This window comes from Rana temporaria, chromosome 7, assembly GCF_905171775.1.
Source record: "Rana temporaria chromosome 7, aRanTem1.1, whole genome shotgun sequence".
NCBI lineage: Eukaryota > Metazoa > Chordata > Amphibia > Anura > Ranidae > Rana > Rana temporaria.
The window spans coordinates 188,408,010-188,431,624 of record NC_053495.1 but is presented as its reverse complement, the minus strand read 5'-3'; the positions used below and the strand labels follow the sequence as shown (position 1 = coordinate 188,431,624).

At 44.6% G+C, this 23,615-nt stretch overlaps 1 protein-coding gene across 1 annotated transcript in view; it reads right to left on the bottom strand.

Moving 5' to 3' along the window:
* Positions 1-857: 857 nt before the first annotated feature.
* The window catches only part of PIGK (phosphatidylinositol glycan anchor biosynthesis class K), a 195,895-nt gene continuing 173,137 nt past the window's right edge, over positions 858-23,615 (bottom strand). Inside the window, exon 11 of the mRNA XM_040360667.1 lies at positions 858-2,249. Coding sequence (XP_040216601.1) covers positions 2,133-2,249 — 117 coding nt within the window. The 3' untranslated portion in view covers positions 858-2,132. The remainder of the gene's footprint in view (positions 2,250-23,615) is intronic.

Genomic DNA, 23,615 nt, shown 5'->3' with positions numbered 1-23,615 from the left:
ACCTACTTCATTTCAGTCTGCTCCAGTCTGGTAATGTAGTCCCCTGTGTCAGAGAGCAATGATGTGCAGTGGAGAGGAGGGAGTGTTCGACAACCGCAGTGAAATCCATGGACGCTGACAAACCATAGGCGTCCATGTCCCAGCTGTTATTGGTGTTCCCCCCTCTTCCCTGCAGCCGGCGGTCACAGACACAGGTCAGCTGTTGTAATTTTTCCCGCCGGTTTTCCTGTCTGTAAAACTGCCATGGAGCATACACACTGCCAGTTTTTCTGGCCAAAAACTGTCATGGCAGTTTTCCCGACGGGAAAACTGGTCGTGTGTACGAGGCATCACACAGCTTTGATCAGCAAATATGTCAAAGGCATTCAAAGCCAAGATACACAGACGTTCTCATAGCTGAATGTCATCGACATATCTGCAGATCAAATCTGTTTATCACTTTATCTGAGGAAGTGAGCATTCACCGTGAAACGTGGTGCTGGTGTTTAAATAAATCTTTCTTTACCAAGAAAGAAACGTTCTTTGGAATTTTTTGTCCTAATATCAAATGGTTCCTTCATTTGAGTAATAAATCCATCCATAGGCACATCTGCTTCAGATACTGAACATGCAGCCCTTCTCTGGCCAGTAAAGTTTTTTTTTTCCTGTAGAGAACCCCGGAAGCCCCAAACCTGGAGCACTCCCTTGCTCACATCTCCAGTGGTTGGTCTTTGGCCCTACCTCTCCTGTGCAACATTACGGGCCTGTCAATCTGATGGGCAGCCATGCTAACCAAATGCAAGCTGCCAGATGCAGCAGTCCTCTGTAGCATTGAGAACTACCTCAATGCTGTAGGAGAAAAGAAAACAATTAACAACTTTTTTTTACAGGATGTCTTTGTTGGTGTTTTGCTTTGTTTTTTGGTCAAGACAAATTCACTTCAAAATCTACACGTCAAAAAAAAAAAAAAAAAACCTCCACCATGGTTACATTTCTATCTTCCTACACAATTGACAATTTTCTTGAAAAATAAATGACTGGTACATTTTAAAAGGAAGCAGCCAGTGCGTAAATCTATGGGAGCTGCTAATTCCGATTTGTTTCTAAAAGGTGTCAGTCAGGGCTGTAGATAAAGGCGTACCACTGGTCTTTCTGTACAGGGCCCAGACCAGCAGGGGTGCCCAGGCAGCAGGGCGAATTGAATGTGGGCTGGAAGAGTGATCTGTGTGGTTTGGCAGCGGTGGGGGGTTACTGGAACCTATGCCCTGAACGGCTCTCTGCAGCAGCTGAAAGCTGGCTTCTTCTCTCCCTACCACTATCTTTCAGCTGTTGCAGAGAGCTATTCAGAGATATGGTTCCAGTAATTGCCCCTCCCATCCCTGTCCACCATACGTTTCCTCCTGCTGCCCAGCCCCCCCCATCCCTGGAGTGCTTCTGGCTTCCAGACTCTCCTTCCTGCTGGAAGCTGCAAGCACACAATAGGCTCCTTCAGGTTGGAGAGTGGGGGAAGGTTCCAGTAAATATATATTTTACCAGCCTCTTCCTTTCCTGAATGAACACAATGAGTGACTGGTATTGATCACTCACTATGTTCATTCATAACTCAAGCATAGTAAATTGTGTTTATTGGGAAGTGACGACTGTCAGGTTGGCTGTATGGGACCCTGTGGTTTCTAACAGAGGCCTTGGTGCCAATTCCAGGGCAATCATCCTCTCCCTGGTGTCACTATCAAGACCCCAGACTAGTACAAGTATGCACAATTCAGATGTTGTGACACTTCAATAACAGCAAAAAGACCTGGAGCCTGCATATTCACAAACAAATCAGCAATGGCAGGTCCCATATTTATATTCAGACGGGTCCACTTTATTAGGAAATAATGATACGTCAGGTAAAACTTTGCCAAGTTGTTCAGCAGTACTTGGTGAACATTTCCTTGTTGATGAACAATAAAAAAAAAAAAACACCTCCCCAATATGGCATAAACCAGAACATTTTCAGAGTAGTAAACCGTGTTGAGTTTTGGCCAGTCCCAGTCTATAAATACTCAGCTTTGTGAAAGAATCAGCAGCAAATATACAGCAGGATTTGCAGCCACACCAGTGCAGAATATTCCTGAGCTTCAGTAGTACTTGTAATGGCGTCACAGGGCTCAGAAAATATGCTTCATATGCTTAATGCCATATGTCTTGAAGAAAACAAGCAGGATCAAAGCCCAGAGCCCAAGGATGAATCCTCCCGGAGGGTGCCATTCTCTTGCTTTAGGTTTCTGGAGGAGGAAAAGAAAAATGAGAAGAATGGATCATCAACAAATCAAGTTTGTATGATACAGAAGAACAAGGTAACATGCGACACCAGCACAGAAAGGTCAGTGGAGCCGCAACTTAAAGCTGACATCTGTCTTCCAGATGGTTCTCATAGCTGACTGATATCAGGATATTGAACAAGTACAAAAGTACATATAGTCCTACCCTGACCAGTATACTACAACACCACCACACAAATTACACATAAGTTTCATTTTCCTGTAGACCAAAATATAGGGTGCGACTCTGCTCAAGTAATGGCCATCTCCTGAGGCTCGTCTCTTCACCTCCCCTCTCCTATACCATCCTACGGCCTGTCACTGTGATAAGCACCCGTGCAAACTAAACGCAAGCCGCCAGAAGCAGTTCTCCGTAGCCCTGAGGACTGTCTCACAGCTGGAAGAGGAAGGGGAGGAAACGCACCTTGCATGTCACATGACTGGACCAAAGTCCTAAGAAAGAACAGCAAGTATGGACTAAATAAAAAACAAATGGGGTGGAAGGGGACAAGGGGTCGCAGGAATGTTAAAACTGGATTTGGCCTTACTCAACGCAAAATCACTTTCTTTAGTTTTGAAGAGAATAGAGAAAAGTTGGTTACCTTTCAGTGGCGCCTGTGTCCCAATGTGGGAGATTTTTTCTCTTTGGATCTTAAAGTGGTTGTAAACCCTCCGATACTACTTGTACCTACAGGTAAGCCTACATTAAGGCTTACCTGTAGGTGCTTGCAATATCTCCTTAACCTACACCAGGGCTGGACTGGGACAAAAATTTGGCCCTGGACTTCATCCAGACTGGCCCACTTTGACAGGTCTCTCCCATGGCGGCTGGACAATTCCCGCACCCCCCGGCCACCCAAGCCCCCTCTCCCCCTTCACTAGCCACTAGCCGTTCTACTTTATTAGAGTAGAACGGCTGGTACTGGTACTCTTATAGGCAGTACCAGTGGGGAAGCTAGACATTATTTCACACGGGGCAAAGAATCAGTTCGGTGCCCCCCTTATGGGACAAGATTAGGCAGAAGTGAGAAACTCCCAGGCCATAGTTGTTGAGTCAAAGGAACAAAAACATACAGCGCACATGGGTTAAGTGAATGTCACTTTATAGTCTGTAATGGGTGGAAAAACATATATGCATGAAAAAAAAATGAAAAAAAAATAAAAAAAATTTTTTTGAAAACATTTTTTTTTTTTTGAAATAGCCACTAATAGCACGCAGGAAAAAAGAACATTAAAATTTTTAAATTATTTTTAAATTACTAATAAAAATAGTCCGCATAACAAAGGCAGCAGTTCACGTGGAGATGGTAGAGTGAAGACACATACACTTCGGGGGAGATGTTAAGAGTGAATCCAAATAGTGTGCTTACACTTGTAGGCAGAGGTAATACAATACCTCGACAAAAGCAGCCGCTTCAACGTCTCAATGCAGGGAGATGGAATCCATAGGTGGAAAGATGACAGCCACACTGGGAGCAGATGTAGAAGTTATTTCATGCAGAGAGGATACTGCCGTTTGGACACCACAAGCTCTGAGGCTGATGGAGAGGAAACCTTCCTCGCAGACAGGGATCTCCAGCGGCAGGGGAAGTCCTAGAGGGGAGCCACCAAGCCGGTTCAGTGACGCAGCCGCGTCACACAGGAGCGAGGAGAGGGGGACGGAAGCCTGAAAGAGTCACACAGAGAGAAGGAGGTGTCCGGACACCATCGATCCAGCGTCAGGTGACTCCAGGCACCAATCAGTGTGGGCAGAAAACGAGCAGTAGAGGTGCTGGCGCTAGTGTCACTAGGAGGATTTCCCGAGTGTCAGCACTGCACATCAGCTGCAGTGTGCTTGCTGCAAATGTATAGGGGCATCAAAGATTGTAATGGTGAGCCGTGACTGACATGTTTCGCGTGCCAGGACGCTTTATTAAAGAGTCAGCTGTTGAGTCAGCTGTCTGTCCCCTCCCCCATGCTCCTCTGTCGCCCCCCCCTTGCTCCTCCCCCTGCTTCTCTGTATCCCCCAGGTGAGCACTGTGGGGCGGGAGAGGAGGTGAGTGCTGCGCAAAGGGAGACACAAAGGAGCGGAGGGGGCGGCGGTCTACTGTCACTGAAGCCGGTCCACTGAGCCATCGGTCCACCGGGAAACTCCCTGTAATCCCAATGGCCAGTCCATCCCTGACCTACACGGTTAAGGAGATATTTACAGAAAATTGGGCACCGATGTCTACGGCACAGGCGCACTGAGCGTGCCGGTTTTATCAATGGGATAATGCCGGAAACTCGGCGGCCGAGGGGAATGAGGAGCGCTTCGATCTCAGGTAAGTAATTCATAATGAGCTAGTATGCTATGCATACTAGCTCATTATGCCTTTCTCTTGCAGGGTTTTTTTTCTGAGAAAAAAAAGGGTTTACTTTGTCTTTAACCAGTGGTGCCCCGTCCATTAGACGAGCATGGGCGCCACCCCTCCATCCATGAGCCCTTCCCCCCAATCTACATGCGGGGCGCTGGATGCATGGATTCCAATAGGGGGGGGGGGGGGTGTTAAGCAAGCGATTACAGCCAGAGGCTCCAATAGGCTTCAAAAAAGGGTGGGCTCGGGGCGTCATAAGACAAACACCTGAGCAGTTCATTCCTCTCCCTGAAGAATATTTTGGAGACCAGTCATTACACTTCTTCAATTTAAGGCAGCATTCACACCTCCGCGACAAGATACGCCGCGTACGTGGCGTATTTTGCCGCGAGTGTGTAACTTTTTTTTTTTTTTTTAACAAAGCCTTCCCATTGCTTTGTATGGGTGAATGCCAATGCCGCTTGAAAAAAAGGGTCCGGGACTTTTTTTTCAGGCGGCAGGCGTACGGCGTCTATGAGATGTGAACCATCTCATAGACAGCAATGGGAATTCTCCCCTCCAGCGGCACGAGCGTCCGGCGTCGGGCGTTTTGTCGCGGAGGTGTGAATGGGGTTGTAATGGGTGATTCGGCCTGAGGAATCACAGGTAGCTTATGAAGTTTTCATACACAAATACAAAACAAAAGCATGCTCCAGATATATGTCCTTGGCATTCCCAAATGCTGTGTGCTTGCCCCTGTAGGGCTCATCTCCACCTCTAAGTAACACGTGAGCAAATAGAAAAAAAGAGCCGCATTCCAAATCTCTCAGTCGCTGTATACTATAAACTCTTTATCAATGAACGTATACAGCGGCTGAGAGATTTGGAGTGCATCCTTTTTATTGTCGTTCATGTGTTACTGAGAAGAATGGGTCCACTTAACCCGAAAACCTCTCTGCAATTACCAATTAAACCATGGAAAAGTGTTTGTTTATTTCCTGTAATCTAATGTACGGATGGGAGTGCAGAGAAAAAAATTATACCTCTGAGCAGAATGAAATATGTGAAAGATTAAATGTCATAATTTCAGCTCGGCAGAAACACATTTATTTTCTGACATCACACAATGTAAAAATGGGGGTTTTGACAGATTAATGGTTTTCTATGGCAGGAAGAAAGGTCTGATGTCACAAATTCCTCAGGTCAGCGGACACAAATCTAAAGCAAAAAAAAAAAAAATGCAGGTACCCCCAATGAATGGAAGAACGGAGAGTGTTGCCCTGTTGCTCCGAGAGAAACAATGTTTGGTCAGAAAAATTCATCCCAGCCATTTAACTTTCTCCTGAGAAAGTTCAGCAAGGTTTGTGGAGAGGCAACAAATGTATAAGTTCCTTTTCAATAAGACTGAAAAGTCGCCTGACTAATTATCATGGGGGACAGTTCTATGGAACAGGTTTTCAAGAATAAATGTCCTTTACAGTTTGTGCTCCTTTGGGTTTAACCTAGCTAGTATATTAGGTAGATGCTGTGCAGAGACGATACCTTGTGGGATTCGGGCTCTTAAGTCTTCCCAGAATCCTGGGAAAGAGCACATTGTCGCTTTAACTTAAAGTTAATGTAGAGAAGAAGATTTCCTATCATCTGTGCCCAGTCTTGCCACACAGAGTTAATTCAGCTCTGAGCAATCCTCTTTTTATTGTTCAGGGAAATAAAACAGACTTCTAGATAAAAACCAAAGTCCTTGCTTGAGTGACAGGTTATTTACATATCTTGTGCACTGCTTGCAGACATGCACAGCTTCTGTAAAAAGTGCTCAATTCACATCCCCCCTCCCCTCCCCTCTTCCATCCAGCTCTATGTATATTCTGATGGCTGTTGCACTGTCTCATGGCACTGAACTGTGACTCACCCCATATTTTGAAAACATTTAATCAAAACACAGGGGAGGGGATGTGAATTTTGCACTTTTCAGAAGCAAGGACTTTGGTTTTTATCTGGAAGTCTGTTGTATTTCACTGAACAATAAGGCTTCATTCACACTTGGCCTTTCGGGTCCGTCTGTCGGCGGACCTGAACGGCCGCTCCATGCATCGCTATGGAGCGTCGGATGTCAGCGGAGACATGTCCGCTGACATCCGACCCGCTAAAAACAGACATATGGGGGCCACGTCCCCATCCGTCCATGCGGATCAGATCGGGTAAGATCTGATGAAAACTGACATTCTGTCCGTTTTCATCAGATCGCTCCATAGGGACACAGCGGTGCCCGACAAGCCCCTCCCCGCTCAGTGAGCAGAGAGGAGCTTGTCATCGTCGGCTCAGTGGAGATCTGCGGACTGATCTCCCGCTGAGCCGACAGTGTGAATGAGCTCTAAAAGAGGATTGCTCAGAGCTGGATAAACTCTGTGTGGCAAGACTTACCACAGATGATAGGAAATCTTATACTCTACATTGTGTATACGCAGTAAAGCATGCTTGTTATACTCACTATGGAAACATTGTGAGAAGAAATATTCTTTACCAAATGCTACAAGGATGACAAAAACACATACTGGCATGCCAGAGGAGCCCTAAAAACAGTAAAAATAGTTTATGGAATAAAATGAGGACCAGAATGAAAGTGTAAAGAGCCTTTCCCTCCACAGTTCATTCCAGAAACACTTTCTGCTGCTTCTGGATCATCACAAAGTGTTTCTTCACCAACAGCATCTTCAAGTACGGAAGGGCTACAAACCACGGCCTCCCAAAATATACACAATCTCTTCATTTATAGAGAAAAGGACACCTGAAAATCAGGAGAACATTGATCAAGCTCTTCATGGAGCAATATAGGTTTCTGGATCAGCATTGTCATTAGCTGAAAATGTATATTGACAGGAAGCTTTTACATTATTATGAGGGAAAGGGGGGTGGTAAACATGTATTGGTGAAATGTTCTTTAAGTGGAGTTCCACTCATTTAAAAGTCAGCAGACAAAAAGTAGGAATTTGACTTGCATACAAACGGCACACAATTGTCGGCCAACAAACACAAAACTACAAGGTTTTTCAGCTCTTTAGCGCCACCATTTGGGCACTTTCTGCCAATATCATGTTTGGTGAGCATTGATTCTAAGCATGCGTGTTTGTGCTTTGGACTTTTGTCAGACGGACTTGTGTACACACGCTCGGAAAATTCCGTGGACAACAGACAATTGTCCATGGAAAATTCTAAAGCCTGCCATTTAACATTTGTCCGCGGAAAATGCGACAATTGTTCGATGGAGCATAAAAACGATTGGATTTTCCACCAACAGCCTGTCATCACACAATTCCCGTCAGAAAATCCGATCATGTGTACAAGGCTTAATGTTGGGCGCCCGGCTGTGGCTTCACAGCCAGGCGCGCACTGCACATTCACGAGCCGCATGTTGTGGATGGCCGGGCAATCTTCTGAGAGCTGTAACACGTCCCAGAAGATTGCAGGGAGGGAAGGGGGAGAGGTGATCTTCCTTCCAACGCCAGGAAGGAAGTGGGAGCTGGGTGCCTCTAAACACAGGGTACCCGCCCCCCAAAACAAATGACATGCTAAATGTGGCATGTAAGGGGGTCACCAGCACTTAAAGCAGGAAGTTCCATTTTTGGGTGGAACTCCGCTTTAACCTATACAGTCATTGTTATTTAATTCGTAATAAATAATTACATTTTAAAAAGCAACTTTTGTTTATTTAACTGAATAAGCTGTACTTTATTTCAACCATAATACTTTTATATAAACTGCTCTTCACATTCACAGGGCAAAAAAATGACTTTCACTTTGTAAAACTACTCCACACTGATTTATTTTTTACAGTTTTTCAGAAAATGTTACTTTTTTTTTTTTACGGAAAAACTGAAAACTTTTTTTTTTCAATGGCTTGAAAATTTCCAGAAATGTTTTAATCTCTAAGGTTGGGGCTATAAAAGTAGGAGACTTTGCATTTTAATGTGAGGCCCACTTCAAAGTGGAACTTAAAGTAGTTCTAAAGGCATTCTATGCATAAGATAAAAAACCTGTGTGCAGCAGCCGACCTCAGCCCCCTAATACTTACCCGAGACCCCTCTCGATGTTGCACAAGAGACTCAGCTGTCCGGGACTTTCCCTCCTGATTGGCTTAGACAGCAGTGGGCGCCATTGGCCCGCTGCTGTCATCAGTCAGTGAGCCAAGGAGGAGAGAGAGGGGATGTAGCCAGGCCGGGGCTCTGTGTCTGAATGGACACACAGAGCAGTGACTCGGCTTGGGTGCCCCCAAAGCAAGCTGCTTGCTGTGGAGGCACTCGGCAGGAGGGAGGGGCCAGGAGCTCCAAAGAGGGACCCAAGAAGAGGAGGATCGGGGCTGCTCTGTGAAAAACCACTGCACAGAGCAGGTAAGTATAACATGTTTGTTTTTTTTAAACAAAAAAAAAAACACAGGACTTTAGTATCACTTTAAAAAATGCAGAAGATCTACTATGTTGTATGGAACACCTAGAAATGTTAATTGTTTTTTTTTTTTTAAATCTGGAATTCTTCCTGAAATACAGCAGTGAAATTCCTGGTATATTAGTGTGCCTAGGCACTCCTATACCTGTATATTTCCAGTATGAGATCTAAGCCACTGCTGCCTCTAATTGAGATATAGAGTTAGATTTGGTCGCTATTGTGCGATTCACGGTTCTCCTTGTTGGAGGCTCCGACATGAGGAAGCAAAAGCCTGCCTCTAGCAAGACGGCCTCCTCTACACCGACACACCATGCTACATAATGTTAGGTTAAGTGAAGTTGGGGTTTGTCCATTTTTTTCACTATGAGTTGTAGCAGAATCTGAGCTGAAAGTTTCCCACAGATGAGCGCTGGTTGTTCACAGTAATGCCGCATACACACAATCGGAATTTCCAACAACAAATGTTCGATGTGAGTTTTTGGTCGGACATTCCATCGGACATTTGCTGTCGGAGTGTCCGACAACAAATGTTTAAGAGCTGGACAACAAAAGTTCTTGTCGGAAATTCGGAATCAAGCAGAAGAGCCTATTGAACTTCATTTTTCTCGGCTCGTCATACGTCACCGCGTTCTTGACGATTGGAATTTTCGACAACATTTGTGTGATTGTGTGTATGCAACACAAGTTTGAGCCATCATTCCTGTCGGAAAAAAACCCCCATAGTTTTGTTGTCGGAATGTCCGGACGTTTGTACGCGGTATAAGTTTTCTGAACGCACATGGAAGGCATTTAAACTGCATAGGGGCAGATCCACATACATCTGCGCCGGGCGCAGCGTATGTAAGATACGCTACGCCGCTGTAACTTACTTTGCTTTGGTTATAATCCTCAACAAATTTGCGCCGTAAGTTACGGCGGCGTAGTGTATCTCTCGCAGCGTAAGGACGCGGAATTCAAATGGATCTAATGGGGGCGTGTTTTACGTTAATACGTCGTGACCCGACGTAAACAACGTTTTTTTGGAACTGCGCATGCGCCGCCCCTGGGGGTATCCCGTTGCGCATGCTCGAAATTAAACCGGAACCCGCCAATGCTTATGACGGTGACGTCATTCTACGCAAATTCCTATTCGCGAACGACTTACGCAAACAACGTAAAAAATTCAAAATTGTACGCGGGAAGGACGGCCATACTTAACATTGAGTACGCCTCAGTATAGCAGCTTTAACTATACGCCGGAAAAAGCCGAACGCAAACAACGGAAAAAAAAGCGACGGGCCGATGTACGTTCATGGATCGCTGTAAATAGCTCATTTGCATACTCGACGTGGATTACAATGGGAGCGCCACCTAGCGGCCGCCGAAAAATTGCATCTTAGATCCGACGGCGTACGAAGACGTACGCCTGTCGGATCTAGCCGAGATGCCGTCGTATCTTGTTTTGAGGATTCAAAACAAAGATACGACGAGGGAATTTCGAAATTACGCCGGCGTATCAATAGATACGCCGGCGTAATTTCTTTGTGGATCTACCCCATAGTGTGTAATGGTTGGCAGATGTCATCACTACACAGAAGCACTATTGAATTGCAGTCAGACCTCATTCCATGTCACTTTAGAAGCACTTTTCCCCCAAAAAGCGTATCCACAAATGAAAAGCTGACTGTTGAATATTCTGTTCACATTGCTAAAGTTTAATTGAGCTCGGCAGCTCTCCTTGAAATAAACAAAGTTCCATCATAAATGCAGCACAGACGCATCAACTGTTCTCTGACCCAGCTCTGCATTAGACCAAAAAAAAAAAAAAAGTCTTGTCTAAGTTCCAGTAATTAACCTACCACATCTGCTGACTGCAGGGTTGGTTTTAATCAATCTATCTTATGCTGGATCGGAGACAAACTTTCACACTAAGTGCTACCTGACCCTTGTAAACAAATTACTTTCATTTCCAGTGAAATTGAAAGACATAATGCGGCAAGGATTGGCCTTGAAGACTGTGCAGGTTTCTTGTACTACACCAAGTCATAGTGATCTGTATTCTAGGGTTTTAAAAAGACTACAGGCATACCCCGCTTTAAGTACACTCACTTTACATACACTCGCGAGTAAGGACATACCCACGAGTGTATGTAAAGTGCCTTACAAGTACTGTACAGACATTTTGCAGCCACAGTAGAAGGAGCTGAAGCTCTGAGAGCATAGCCCGCCCAGTTCCAGTGTGCCCCTGACACCCCCAATAGAGCCCCTGAGACCTTAACTACAGCTCCTAACACCCCCACTACACCCCCTGATCCCCCACTACACCCTATAAGTGAAAAAAGGTATTGTTTCACTTTAAGTACATTTTCGTTTTACATACATGCTCTGGTCCCATTGTGTACTTAAAAGTGGGGTATGCCTGTATTGTGAAATGACAATACACAAGCGTGCATCTGGAGCAGTGGTGGTCAACCCGTTAAATGGAGCCTTAAGTGTGGACACGGACATCACCAAAAGGTTGTATATAATGTTCAGTGGCATCAATGTTACAGAAAACTGTCAGAGACCGAATATACTTCAGCAGATGTCCCCAAACTTTCTAAACAAAGGGCCAGTTCACTGTCCTTCAGACTTTAGGAAGGCTGAACTGTGGCCAGTGGGAACAGGAAATGCCCCAACATAGTTGGTAAGGTTGAATAAACACAATAGTCCAACCTGTGTAGGTGTACATGTGTCAGTGTCGATAATCATTACCCATATCCCTGCATGTTGTTTTCTTTAAGATGCACGTCCAAGAGTCTTAAAAATATCATCACTCCCCGCTGACACCACAAATTGGGATAGAGAGTTGCACATCCTTATTGTCCTGACAGTGAACCCCCCCCCCCCCCCCCCCCCCCCGTGCAACTTAAGGTTAAACAGTTGACAGTGGGAGTAAAAAATGCCCCAGGGTTGGTGAGCAGTGATGCAAAAAATTACCTGCTGCCTGTGGTTAGTGGGAGGAGGAATAATGCACATTGTTATTACAAGGAATAGTACCCCATCATTATTAGTGGGAGGAATAGAGCCTCATTGTTGGTATTAGAGGGAGAAATGGTGCCTTATAATTGGCATCAGTGGAAGGAATAGTGCCTATAGTGCTGACTACTTGCCCGCCGCTTGCTACTGTTACTTGCAAACACAGAAGCCAGGCTTCTGTGTCTACAAGTGAAAGCACTGCTCTCCTAGTGGTTTTCACAGAACCCTCCCTATTCTGCCCCCCAGAGGAGGGGGCACGAGATGTGCACAGCCGCTGTAGTCTCGCTGCGGCAGCCCTTCCTTAAGCCGGAGCCCGCATGCTCCTACTGTAGGTTGTAGCTTCTCTTCTACAGCAGCCACTCTCTGTGGTACTCTCTAGGTAGGGAAGAGAGGATTTGGAGGTGAGATCTCTCTACTGGAAGGGGGTGGGGGAGAGAGCTCTGTACTTGGGAGGGGGGTGGGGGAGAGAGCTCTGTACTTGGGAGGAAGATTGGAAGAATTTGGGGTAAACATCTGTAAGATATGCACTCCTGAGCCCCGCACTCTGCACACTCCTGAGCCCCGCATTCTGCATGTAGCACACGCCTGAGCCCCGCACCCTGCACGTAGCACACGCCTGAGCTCCGCACTCTGCACGTAGCACACTCCTGAGCCCGAACTCTGCACGTAGCACACTCCTGAGCCCCGCACTCTGCACGTAGCACACTCCTGAGCCCCGCACTCTGCACGTAGCACACTCCTGAGCCCCACACTCTGCACGTAGCACACTCCTGAGCCCTGCACTCTGCACGTAGCGCCAAAGTAGTTCAACATTGTTGGAATCAGTGGGAGGCATAGTTTCCCAAGGGCCGGTTAGAGGAGAGCATTGTGCCACATCAGGACTGAGGGCCACAGTTCAGAAACTGCTGCACTACAGTATATGGTCACAGACTATGGGGCATGCTACAGGAAATGGTCAAAGACAGCACGCATGCTACAGGCATGGTTGAAGACTGGCAACATGCAGTCAGAGACTGGGAACACGCTATTAAAAACTGCTCACGCTTATTGCCATTACATTTTCAAGTCAGCATACCCCTCAATCCCCTTAAAAAATTACAGGATTACAGAAAAAAAAGAAGAAAAGACCACATAGAGAATGGAAGGATGGATGAACAAAAAATAAATTTACATGCAAATACCCGGTCTGTCAAAAAATTCTTCAAGTTGTAGGGTCCTTGTGTCCCTCACACAAGAAATAGCCCCCCTTGTTTCAGCACTCACACTTCCCCAGTGACTACACGGTACCACACTGCAGGGCATGCTGGGAGCATTAGCTCCATACAAACTGGGAAGCTTAAAGCAGCCTGATTGACAGTCACAGGCTGTGAAAGAAAACGCTACATCAATAAATAATCACAGGCGAAGGTGCAGACACTTGGTATGAGGTGGCATCAGCTTTGAATTCTGCTACAATACAATAACCTGACCTTAAAAATGTAAAGTAATGCGATTGCCAAGTTGCCGGTGTTTTTTTTTTTCAACATCTAACATCTGCAGTGAGATCCCAGGCTGACGGTCAGTTCCAATTCCTCTTCCCAAGACTGCCTTCTACATCACGATTCTCCAAATCTGACAGCAATAATTAAACACGTCTGCTAGTCAGTGCAACCGTCCAGCTACAGGGATGTGTGGAGAAGAAAAAGCCCATTCAAAAGATATCTGGGCTACAAGTAAGGCCAATTGCTGAGCTGCAAATGCTACCTATAGCCAGAGAGTGCACTTGATTTGCCGTTAACCACTTCAATACCGGGCACTTTTACCCCCTTACTGCCCAGTAGAATTTTCAGCACTGTTGCATTTTGAATGACAATTACGCAGTCATGCAACACAGTACCCAAACAACTGTTTTATATGTTTTTTTTAAACAGATAGAGCTTTATTTTTGTGGTATTTAATCACCGTTGAATACATTTTTTTGCAAAAAAAAAAAAAAAGACCGAAAATGTTGAAAAAACACCCGCTTGTTCTTTGTTTCGATTATAAAATTATATAAATACCGTATATACGAGAGTATAAGCCAACCCGATTATAAGCCAAGGCACCTAATTTTACCACAAAAAACTGGGAAAACGTATTGACTCGAGTATAAGCCTAAGGTGTCCATGTGCATGCCTCACTGTGCCCATGACTAGACTGATGTTTAACATTGGAGTCTATAGAAGAGGTAGGTCCGTAGGTCCCCCAAACATCAAACTTTGCATACTTGTAGAGGAGAAATGGGGCTGTGTGTGTGCCAAGTTCCTGTTTCAGGGGACCTACGACCGGCCGGTACCAAGTCCTCAAAGTCACCAGAGAAATTACCATTTAACATGGGAGTCTATGGAAAAAGTGCCCGGCTTTGAAAAATCAGTGCTCCCTGGCCAACAAACTTTGCAGAGAAAGAGTGGGGCTATATGTGTGAAAAGTTTGGGATCCAGGGGACTTACGGGCGGCCAGTACCGGGTCCCCCAATTCTAGAAAATCGGCGCAAAAAGTTGACTCGAGTTTAAGCCAAGGGGGGCATTTTCAGCATAAAAAAAAATTTGCTGAAAAACTTAGCTTATACTCGAGTATATACGGTAAGTATTTTTCTCCTTCACCGATGTTCCCTGAGGAGGAGGCACTAACATGCAGCACTGATGTGCAGGACTGATAGATGGCACTGGTGTGCAGGACTGATGTGCAGCACCGATAGGCGACACTGGTGTGCAGCTTTTAGGCTGCATTCACACCTGAGCGTTTTGTCGCCTGAAGCGCGACGCTCAAATACGCTAGAGGGGAAAAAATACATTATACTCTATGGAGATGGTTCGCATCTGCACGCCGATACGCCTGAGGCCGAACGATTGAAACTCAAACAAGTTCCGGACCCTTTTTTGTTGCGCGTATCGGGCGGTTTGGGCGTATTTGAGCGTTTCCATTTCCCATAGAAAGTAATGGAAACGCTTGATTCAAGCGACTTGCGCGACAACGAGCGTTTGCTACAGGCGTTTCGTCGCTTTATCAATAGAACTTTTCACCCAGGCAGAAGATTAAAAAAATCTACCAACATAGCAACAAGTGATGAAAAGATGATAATTTTTCCTATTGGCTAAAATAAAAAACGTCGAAGTACAAAAACGTCGGACGACGCTGTATGCAAACGCGCAAATAAGCATGAATACGTGTGACCGAACGACCGACGCTCAGGTGTGAATGCAGCCTTATGGGCACGATAGGCAGCACCAATAGGGCTGCACTGATTATGAGCATAGAGCCCTCCTTGTCAGTTAAGCCACTTAACAGCTCTCCTCTACTTGCGCGCTGTCAGCGTTAGAGGAATGAGGATAACCAGCACTTCCTTTTTACACTGATCAGCTGTGATTGGACATAGCCGATCACATGGTAAAGAGCCTACCTCATAGGCTCGTTAACTTGATCAGAGATGCGTTGTGTAACACACCGCACCATCGATCACCGCGCATGAGCGGCATGTTGTGAAGGACTTCATATGACGTCCAGTAATTACATTAAACCACGACGTGTTGTCATTTTGCTACATGATGGTGGCCAGGCGGGATGTGGTTAAAGTGGACTTGAACTCAAAAAGTGAAGATTTGCTATGTTATAGGAAACATCTAGACATGTTACCTGTGCCAAAGCAGTACCCTGTAAAAATGCCTTTTCCTTACACCGTTGCCTCTGACTGCTAGTCTCAGGAGATCTGGAGTGAGATTTGGTGATGTCATTATTGAGCAGCTCACTGTTCACTGTGGGTAGATCGAAAGCTGAAGTGTAAGGCTGCATTCACACCTAGGCGTACAAAATCGCGGCGTTTTGTCCCGCGAATTGCGGCGACAAATTGCAGCGTTTTGTACCGCGATTTGCGGCGAAAAATGCCGCGATTGTGAATGCAGCCTCACCCCCTCTATGGAGATGGTTCACATCTCCTATGCCGAACGCCCCCTGAAAAAAAGGTCCGGGACTTTTTTTCAGGCGGCAGGCGTACAGCGTTCGGCGTGGAGATGTGAACCATCTCCATAGAGGGCAATGTGTTTTCATCCCTCCAGCGTCTCGGGGGCTGCATGGGGGCTCAGACTGTCCAGCTTCTGGTTCATTCTCCATTTTGTGATTTGGGCCTCTGAATCTCTACCGCTGCTGTAATTTGATTGTTCCTCCATCCATCATCAGTCATCGGGGGACAGCTCTGACATGAGTAAGCAAAGTTCTGCTTCTACCAGGATGACTACCTCCACACAGACTGTACAGGCCAAATCAGTAATGTGTAAATTCATGAAGACCTCAGCAAATACTGGTGGCTTGTAAACTAAACCCAGGACTCTGCATTCACTATATCTGGCCTCTCACAGTACACAGAACATGGAAATTCAATATTTTTTTTATAAATATAAACAGCTAAATACCTTTTCTCATCAGCAGTTAGAGCAGTCTTGTGACTTCGATCAGTGTCTGGTTAAAGTTTAGAGGAGGAGTTTCCATTCTGCTCTCACTGTCCTATAAGACTACAGGACCCAAGACCCTCTGGTTGGCCCTGTGCTGATCACATGGACTGTCCCAAGAAAAAAAAAAATGTTTTCATTTTAGAATTTTTCAATTTTAAAATTTTCCAATTTTCGCATTTCCGAATATTTTCGAAAATTAGAAATTACGAAAATTGAAAAATTAGAAATTGAAAATTCGAAATTGGAAAAATTAGAAAAAAATCGAAAATTAAAAAATGTTCGAACATCTAAAATTCGAAAATGGGAAATTTCCGAATTTTTAGGATTTCTGAAAAAAAAAAAATTTTAGTTTTCGCTTCATTCTTTTTTTTCGGAAATTCGAAAAATTTGTTTTTCCGTTTTATTCATTTTTTGCTTTTTCGGAAATCCGAAAATTCGGAATTTCGAATTTCCAAATTCCCGAAAAAAAAAAACCCCGAATAAAATGGGGAAAAAACGAATTATTCAAATTTCCGAAAAAAAATAAAAAAATGAACGGAAAAAACAAATTTTTTGGCAGTGCACATGTCTAGTCAGTAGCTCACAAAATTATAAAGCGAGGAGGAGCATACCTTCAGAAACAAGTCAGGAAAGACAGATCGTTATTTGTATGCCAACAGGTTTTCCTGAAATCCTCTGTGGACGCACACAGGAGGCACTGAGCTGTATATTCCGTGTTACATCAAAAAAATGCATCGTAGCTTCTGACGCTAGTTTAGGATTGCCACCAGGGATCAGATGAGACTTATACCAGATCAAATTCAGGTACATTTCTTGCCATTACAAATGACATTTAATTATGTATTAATGATTACAGAGCTGCCCTCATTTCAGTTTTTTATACTTGCTTTGAGCCTTTTTTTTTTTCTTTTTTTACACAAGAGACAATCGAATGCATGACGGTTAAAGTAGCTGAACAACAGAGCTTCTTTGTCATAGTAAAGTCACAGCACAGCCTGGTAAAATGATTGGCATCCTCATAAGATGGTAAACTCTATGCAGTCCATACACTGCTAGAATCTCTTTTGCCACAGACTGGCCGCGTTGTCAGAACAAAGGGATCCCACCACTCGGGGAGACAAAAAGCCCCCTTTGATGTTCGGAGTGTAGCGGTCACTAGTTGAAAGGCCTCGGAACGTTCAGAAGTGATACATCGGCTCTGACAGAGCTTTCATTTAGAAACAAAGCATTGGGGCTTGCTGGGAATCGCCTGCTGTGTGTTATATGAAAGCGCCCACCATTGCAGTACCTAACTGGTCACATTCAACTGCTTAGACCAGGGATTCTCAAACTACGGCCCTCCAGCTGTTGCAGAACTACACATACCATGAGGCATTGTAAAACTCTGACATTCACAGACATGACTCCCATGGGAATTGTAGTTCCTGAACAACTGGAGGGCCGTAGTTTGAAGACCCCTGGCTTAGACGGTGAAAGACTTGGCAGAGAGTCACCACAGCCGAGAAGACCGACTGGATAGAGCAGTGCAGCTTAAAGGATCACTAAAGGAAAACATTTTTTTTAGCTAAATAGCTTCCTTTACCTTACTGCAGTACTGGTTTCATGTCCTTATTGTTCGTTTTTGCTTTGAAGTTGCTGTAATTCTGCTGTGATCTCCACACTTCCTGCTTGTCTGGCTCCTTGTGAAAAATCTCATGGCAGCTTTTCACTGTGGTCCAAGCTGTGTGTCTAAAACTCCTCAGAACCAATCAGATTCATTTAAAAACAAAACACTGCCCTGGATTTGTTTGTTTTTGTTCTGTGGGTCTCTTGACTTCACATAAACATAAAACCAGTTTAAAACCGAAAGTGAAACTAGAGGCACATTATATGATAGAATTGAATCTATTTTTAATCATTTTTAAAAGGAATCGGTTAACTTTTATGTCTCTATACCCTGTAAACAGTAATTTCAGCAAAACATTTTTTTTCCTTTAGTGACCCTTTAATCAACAACAAATCAGCAGACCTTTAAACAGGAAACTGCACTTTTTCTTAAAGTTCATAAAACATATATATAACTGTTACATAAGTCATAAAAAAAAAAAAACACTACTTGATGTATACTTATATTGTAAGATTGGTCTTTACGTTTGAAATCTTAATAGAGAAACATCAGCAGGGGTGGCGCTATACCCACGCACCAAACCCACTATGAGCCAAAACCACTTTTATTCATAATTGTCTAAAAATCAATAATGTAGAAAATGAAAGGAAGTCATAAGAATGGCAGGTATATAACCTTATAGGGCAATGCAGAATTATTGCAAAAATACAAAATGGAACAGATGTGCAACTGCCGTCATTATAGGAAGATAACAGCCAGACAGCAAGCATGTCTTTAGCTGTCGTTTCTGTATAAGTGGAGATGTGTATAAGGTAGGGTCAGTATTCTGGCCACCATAGGCATGAGCGCAGGGTGTGCTGGGTACACCCTAATCCCCCTGTGCAGTGCCAAGTTCCCCTGGTACCCACCGTCTCTCCCCTGCAGTGCTGCCAGCTTCCCTCCTCTCCCGCTGGTTGCTGTGGGGGATGTTTCAGGATGAAGAGTAGGGGAAGGTGTTGGTAAATATTTAATTTACCAGCCCCTTATTTTTCTGAATGAACACAGTAAGTGATCTGTACCAGTCGCTTCTGTTTTCATTCTTAACTGCAGTATAGTAAATTATGTTTACTATGCTACAGATTGTGAATGAACAGGAAGCCGCTCAGCACAGAGCACTTCCTATTAGTTCACTGTCCAGTGCAGTTGAGGCTGAAGAGAAAAAGACTGGGGAAGCTCTGTCCTCACTCCCTTTCTTTGTCTCAAAAGTTTGACATCAGGGGTCTGTTTAGACCAGGGATCTCCAACTGGCGGTCCTCCAGCTGTTGCGAAACTACAAGTCCCATCATGCCTCTGCCTGAGAGAGTCATGCTTGTAACTGTCAGCCTTGCAATGCCTCATGGGAATTGTAGTTTCCAAACAGCTGGAGGACCAGCAGTTTGAGACCCTTGATATTTTACCAAAATCCCCCCAATGGGGCTCCTAAAACTGGGAAAAAATAATAAAACAAAATTAAATTGTAAAAAATATAAATAAAAACTACTGACACCAATCTCTGCTCTACTGACACTGTCGACTGCTCTGCTGATATACATGCATGTGTGTGTTTGTGCTCTGTGGTGCACACCCCAATCCTGGTCACATACCACAACCCAAAAACATGGATTGCTACTGAGGTTACTAAAAAGCCCAGATGTCCCTCAAAATCAAATATTCCACCAGTATCCTTCCGGCCTAGAAGGCGGCACTCTTATCAATCCACGATTTCCACCAGTCCACAAAAATCTCCCTTTTCCTCCTACAACTAAATTCACATTGCCCCAATAAATCTATGTGCCCATAATGAAAAAGAATTGTAAACCACAAAAATCCCTTAACCCAGGGCTCGACAAACCCCAGGCACCAGGTCGCGGTGGAGAGTAGAAAATGTGGCCTGGCACCTGGGCTGTTGTCAGCCCCAGTGGTTAGCATGAGGAAGCGCAGCCGGTACAATATTTCCGGGGGAGGGATGGGTGGGACTGCGTAGCGTTAGTAGAGGAGCTTTAAGGTAGTTAGTACAGGTTAGTAGAGGAGCTTTAAGGTAGTTAGTACAGGTTAGTAGAAGAGCTTTAAGGTAGGGGCGGGTCAGAGGAGCAGCGGAGCTGACAGGGATGTGGTGGAGCCCCTGGCATGAAGCGTTTTGTGGGTCTCTCTCCTCCCTCCTGTGTTTAAAGTTAAAAAGTTGTTTCTTAGCTTGCGTCTTATCCGAAATATTATTAGCAATGCCCTAACAAAATGTGTCTGTTGAGGCCAGGCAAAGACATCCAGTTTGAGAAAATACAATGTAAAGAGAAAAGATTAAATCCGACACCAGAGCTTTTCCTGAGCATTAGTAAGTGGGATGTCAGAGAATTGTATTTAAAGGGAAACAATATTTTTAATTTTCATTTTGGTGAAAATTGTTGCCAATCTTCGCCCACCCTCTTCATGCTCCAGCGTTGTTGGTCCTCTTTGGGCAGAATGATATTTACCTCATTAGGCCTGTTTACATGTACTTCCCCTATAGGGAGCGCATCATCATACAGGCTGGGCTCACAGTATTTCAGGAATGAATGGTGCTTACAGGACATTATTTGGGTGACCTTCAGTCAGGGCAGGGGGTGCTGCCGCCTCAAATTGAGAAGCGGGGGGCTGCCGCAAATTGAGAAGCAGGGGGGTGACGCTGAGAAGAGGATGGGCCGTAATCTGAGAAGCAGGAGGGGGGTTGCCCTGGGGACCTCTGGGCCCCTTACAAAAAAAAGAAATTAAAAAATATATAAAAAAAAGGGGGTTAGCCATCCAGGGCCATGGGAACCTCTGAGCCCTTTAATAAAAAGAAAGAAAAAAATGTATATATAAAAAAAAGAGGGGGGTTGTTAAACTGGGGCCCTGGGGACCTCCGGCCCCTTACAAAAAAAAAGGGGGGGGGGTTGCCATCCGGGCCCCTTACAGGTGTACTGCCTGTGCCACCCTGATGGCGGCCTAACCTCAGTCAGGGATGAATGCCCGCCCTTTGTCACAGGAAAAAGAGGAAGCTGCTGGGAAGTCACTAGAATAAAAAAATAGGAAGCAGGAGGAAGGTATATATAGTTTTTTTTTTCTTAAATAAAAATAACCTGTGAAGGTGGTTGGCAGTAAGGGTCTAATTGCTAGAGTTCCCTTTTCATTTCTAAACATAAAGCAGCAGCTGCAAAAGGGCAGACCAATTACTGGAATATAATGGAAAATCATAAAAGATTAGCCTCCTGGGCATTGATTGGAGCAAGCTAAGCTGGTTATAACACCTGTATAGTTAAAGTAGGACTGATCATGTATGCAGATTATTATGGGTATTTTTTTTTTTTTGTTTTATTTTTTTATTACAGATATTTAGGGACTTGTATTACTCAAGATACATGTAAAAACTGATGATTATCAGCAATAAAAAGGTGCCAATTAGCTGTATAGGTTGAAAAAAAGACCTAAAAAAACACAAAAACCCTTGCATGCTCAGCAGTTTATTCAGAAGAAGACTTAAACCCCTTAAAATGTGTTTCTCCAACTAAAAATAATGGGCCAGATTCACAAAAGAGATACGACGGCGTATCTCCTGATACGCCGTTGTATCTCTGAGATACGATTGTCGTATCTATGCGCCTGATTCATAGAATCAGTTACGCATAGATAGCCCTAAGATCCGACAGGTGTAAGTAACTTACACCGTCGGATCTTAGGCTGCAAATCTAGGCCGGCCGCTAGGTGGCGATTCCATTGCGGTCGGCGTAGAATATGCAAATGACTAGTTACGCGGATTCACGAACGTCCGCTTTGCCCGTCGCTGTAAATTTAAGTAGTTTCCGTAGAGATACGCTGCGTAAAACTAAAGCTGCCCTCTAGGTGGTCTAGCCAATGTTGAGTATGGCCATCGTTCGCGCTTCGAAATTTGAAATTTCACGTCGTTTGCGCAAGTCGTCCGTTAATGGCGCTGGACGCCATTTACGTTAACGTCGAAACCAATGAAGTCCTTGCGACGTCATTTAGCGCAATGCACGTCGGGAAATTTTAGGGACGGAGCATGCGCAGTACGTTCGGCGCGGAAACGCGCCTAATTGAAATGGTCCCCGCCCCATTTGAATTAGGCGGGCTTGCGCCAGGCGGATTTAAGCTACGCCGCCGCAAGTTTAAAGGCAAGTGCTTTGTGAATCAAGCACTTACGCTGAAAACTTGCGGCGGTGTAACGTACATGTAATACGTTACGCCGCCGCAGCGTAGGGCGATTCTACGTGAATCTGGCCCAATATTTCCTAATCCTCAAAGGGAACATGATAACGACTCATTCACACACTCACGTTGTAATAACACGTATAATACTGTATATATTATAATACATGTTGATCGCATATGTGGGGTGCCAACACACGTGCATAGTAAAGAAAAATACACAGCTATACATTGATTATAGCACACCTAGATGTGGTTGTGTGTTGCGGTGTGCTGCAATGCTATGTAGTGGAAGAATTTTAGTTTGCTTAGAAGTGCTGACAGTCTACTCTAATCACAATGCATCCGAAAAGTATTCACATCACATCACTTTTTCCACATTGTAATTTTACAGCCTTATTCCAAAACGGATAAAATTCATTATTTTCCTCAAAATTCGAGAAACAATACCCCATAATGACAACGTGAAAGAAGCTCGTTTGAAATCTTTGCAAATTTATTAAAAATTAAATCCCATGTATATAAGTATTCACATCCTTTGCTCCTTACTTTGTTGAAGCAACTTAGGCACCAATTACACCCTCAAGTCTTTCCGAGTATGGTGCTACAAGCTTGGCACACCTATTTTTGGGCAGTTTCTCTCACTCTTTGCAGGACCTCTCAAGCTCCATCAGATTGGATGAGGAGCGTCGGTGCACAGCCATTTTCAGATCTCTCTAGAGATGTTCAAATCGGGTTAAAGTCTGGGCTCTGGCTGGGCCACTCACATAGTTATACCGTAGCCACTCCTTTATTATCTTGGCTGTGTGTTTAGGGTTGTTGTCCTGTTAGAAAATGAACCTTTGCACCAGTCTGAGGTCCAGAGCGCTCTGGAGCAGGTTTTATTGTCAAGGTTGTCTCTGTACATTTCTGCATTCATCTTTCCCTCAATCCCAACTAGTCTCCCAGTTTCTGTCGCTGAAAGCCATCACCACAGCATGATGCTGCCACCACCATGCTTCACTGTAGGGATGGCATTGGCCAGGTAATGAGCGGTGCCTGATTTCCTCCAGACATGACACTTGCCATTCGAGCCAAAAGGGTTCAATCTTTGTTTCATCAGACTAGAGAATTTTATTTCTCATGGTCAGAGTGCTACAGGGGCCTTTTGGCAAACTACAGGTAGGCTGTCTTGTGCCTTTTACTGAGGAGTGGCTTCTGTCTGGCTGCAGAGATGGTTGTTTTCCTGGAAGGTTCTCCTCTCTCCACAGAAAAACACTGAAGCTCTGTCCGAGTGACCATCAGGTTCTTGTCACCTCCCTGACTAAGGCCCTTC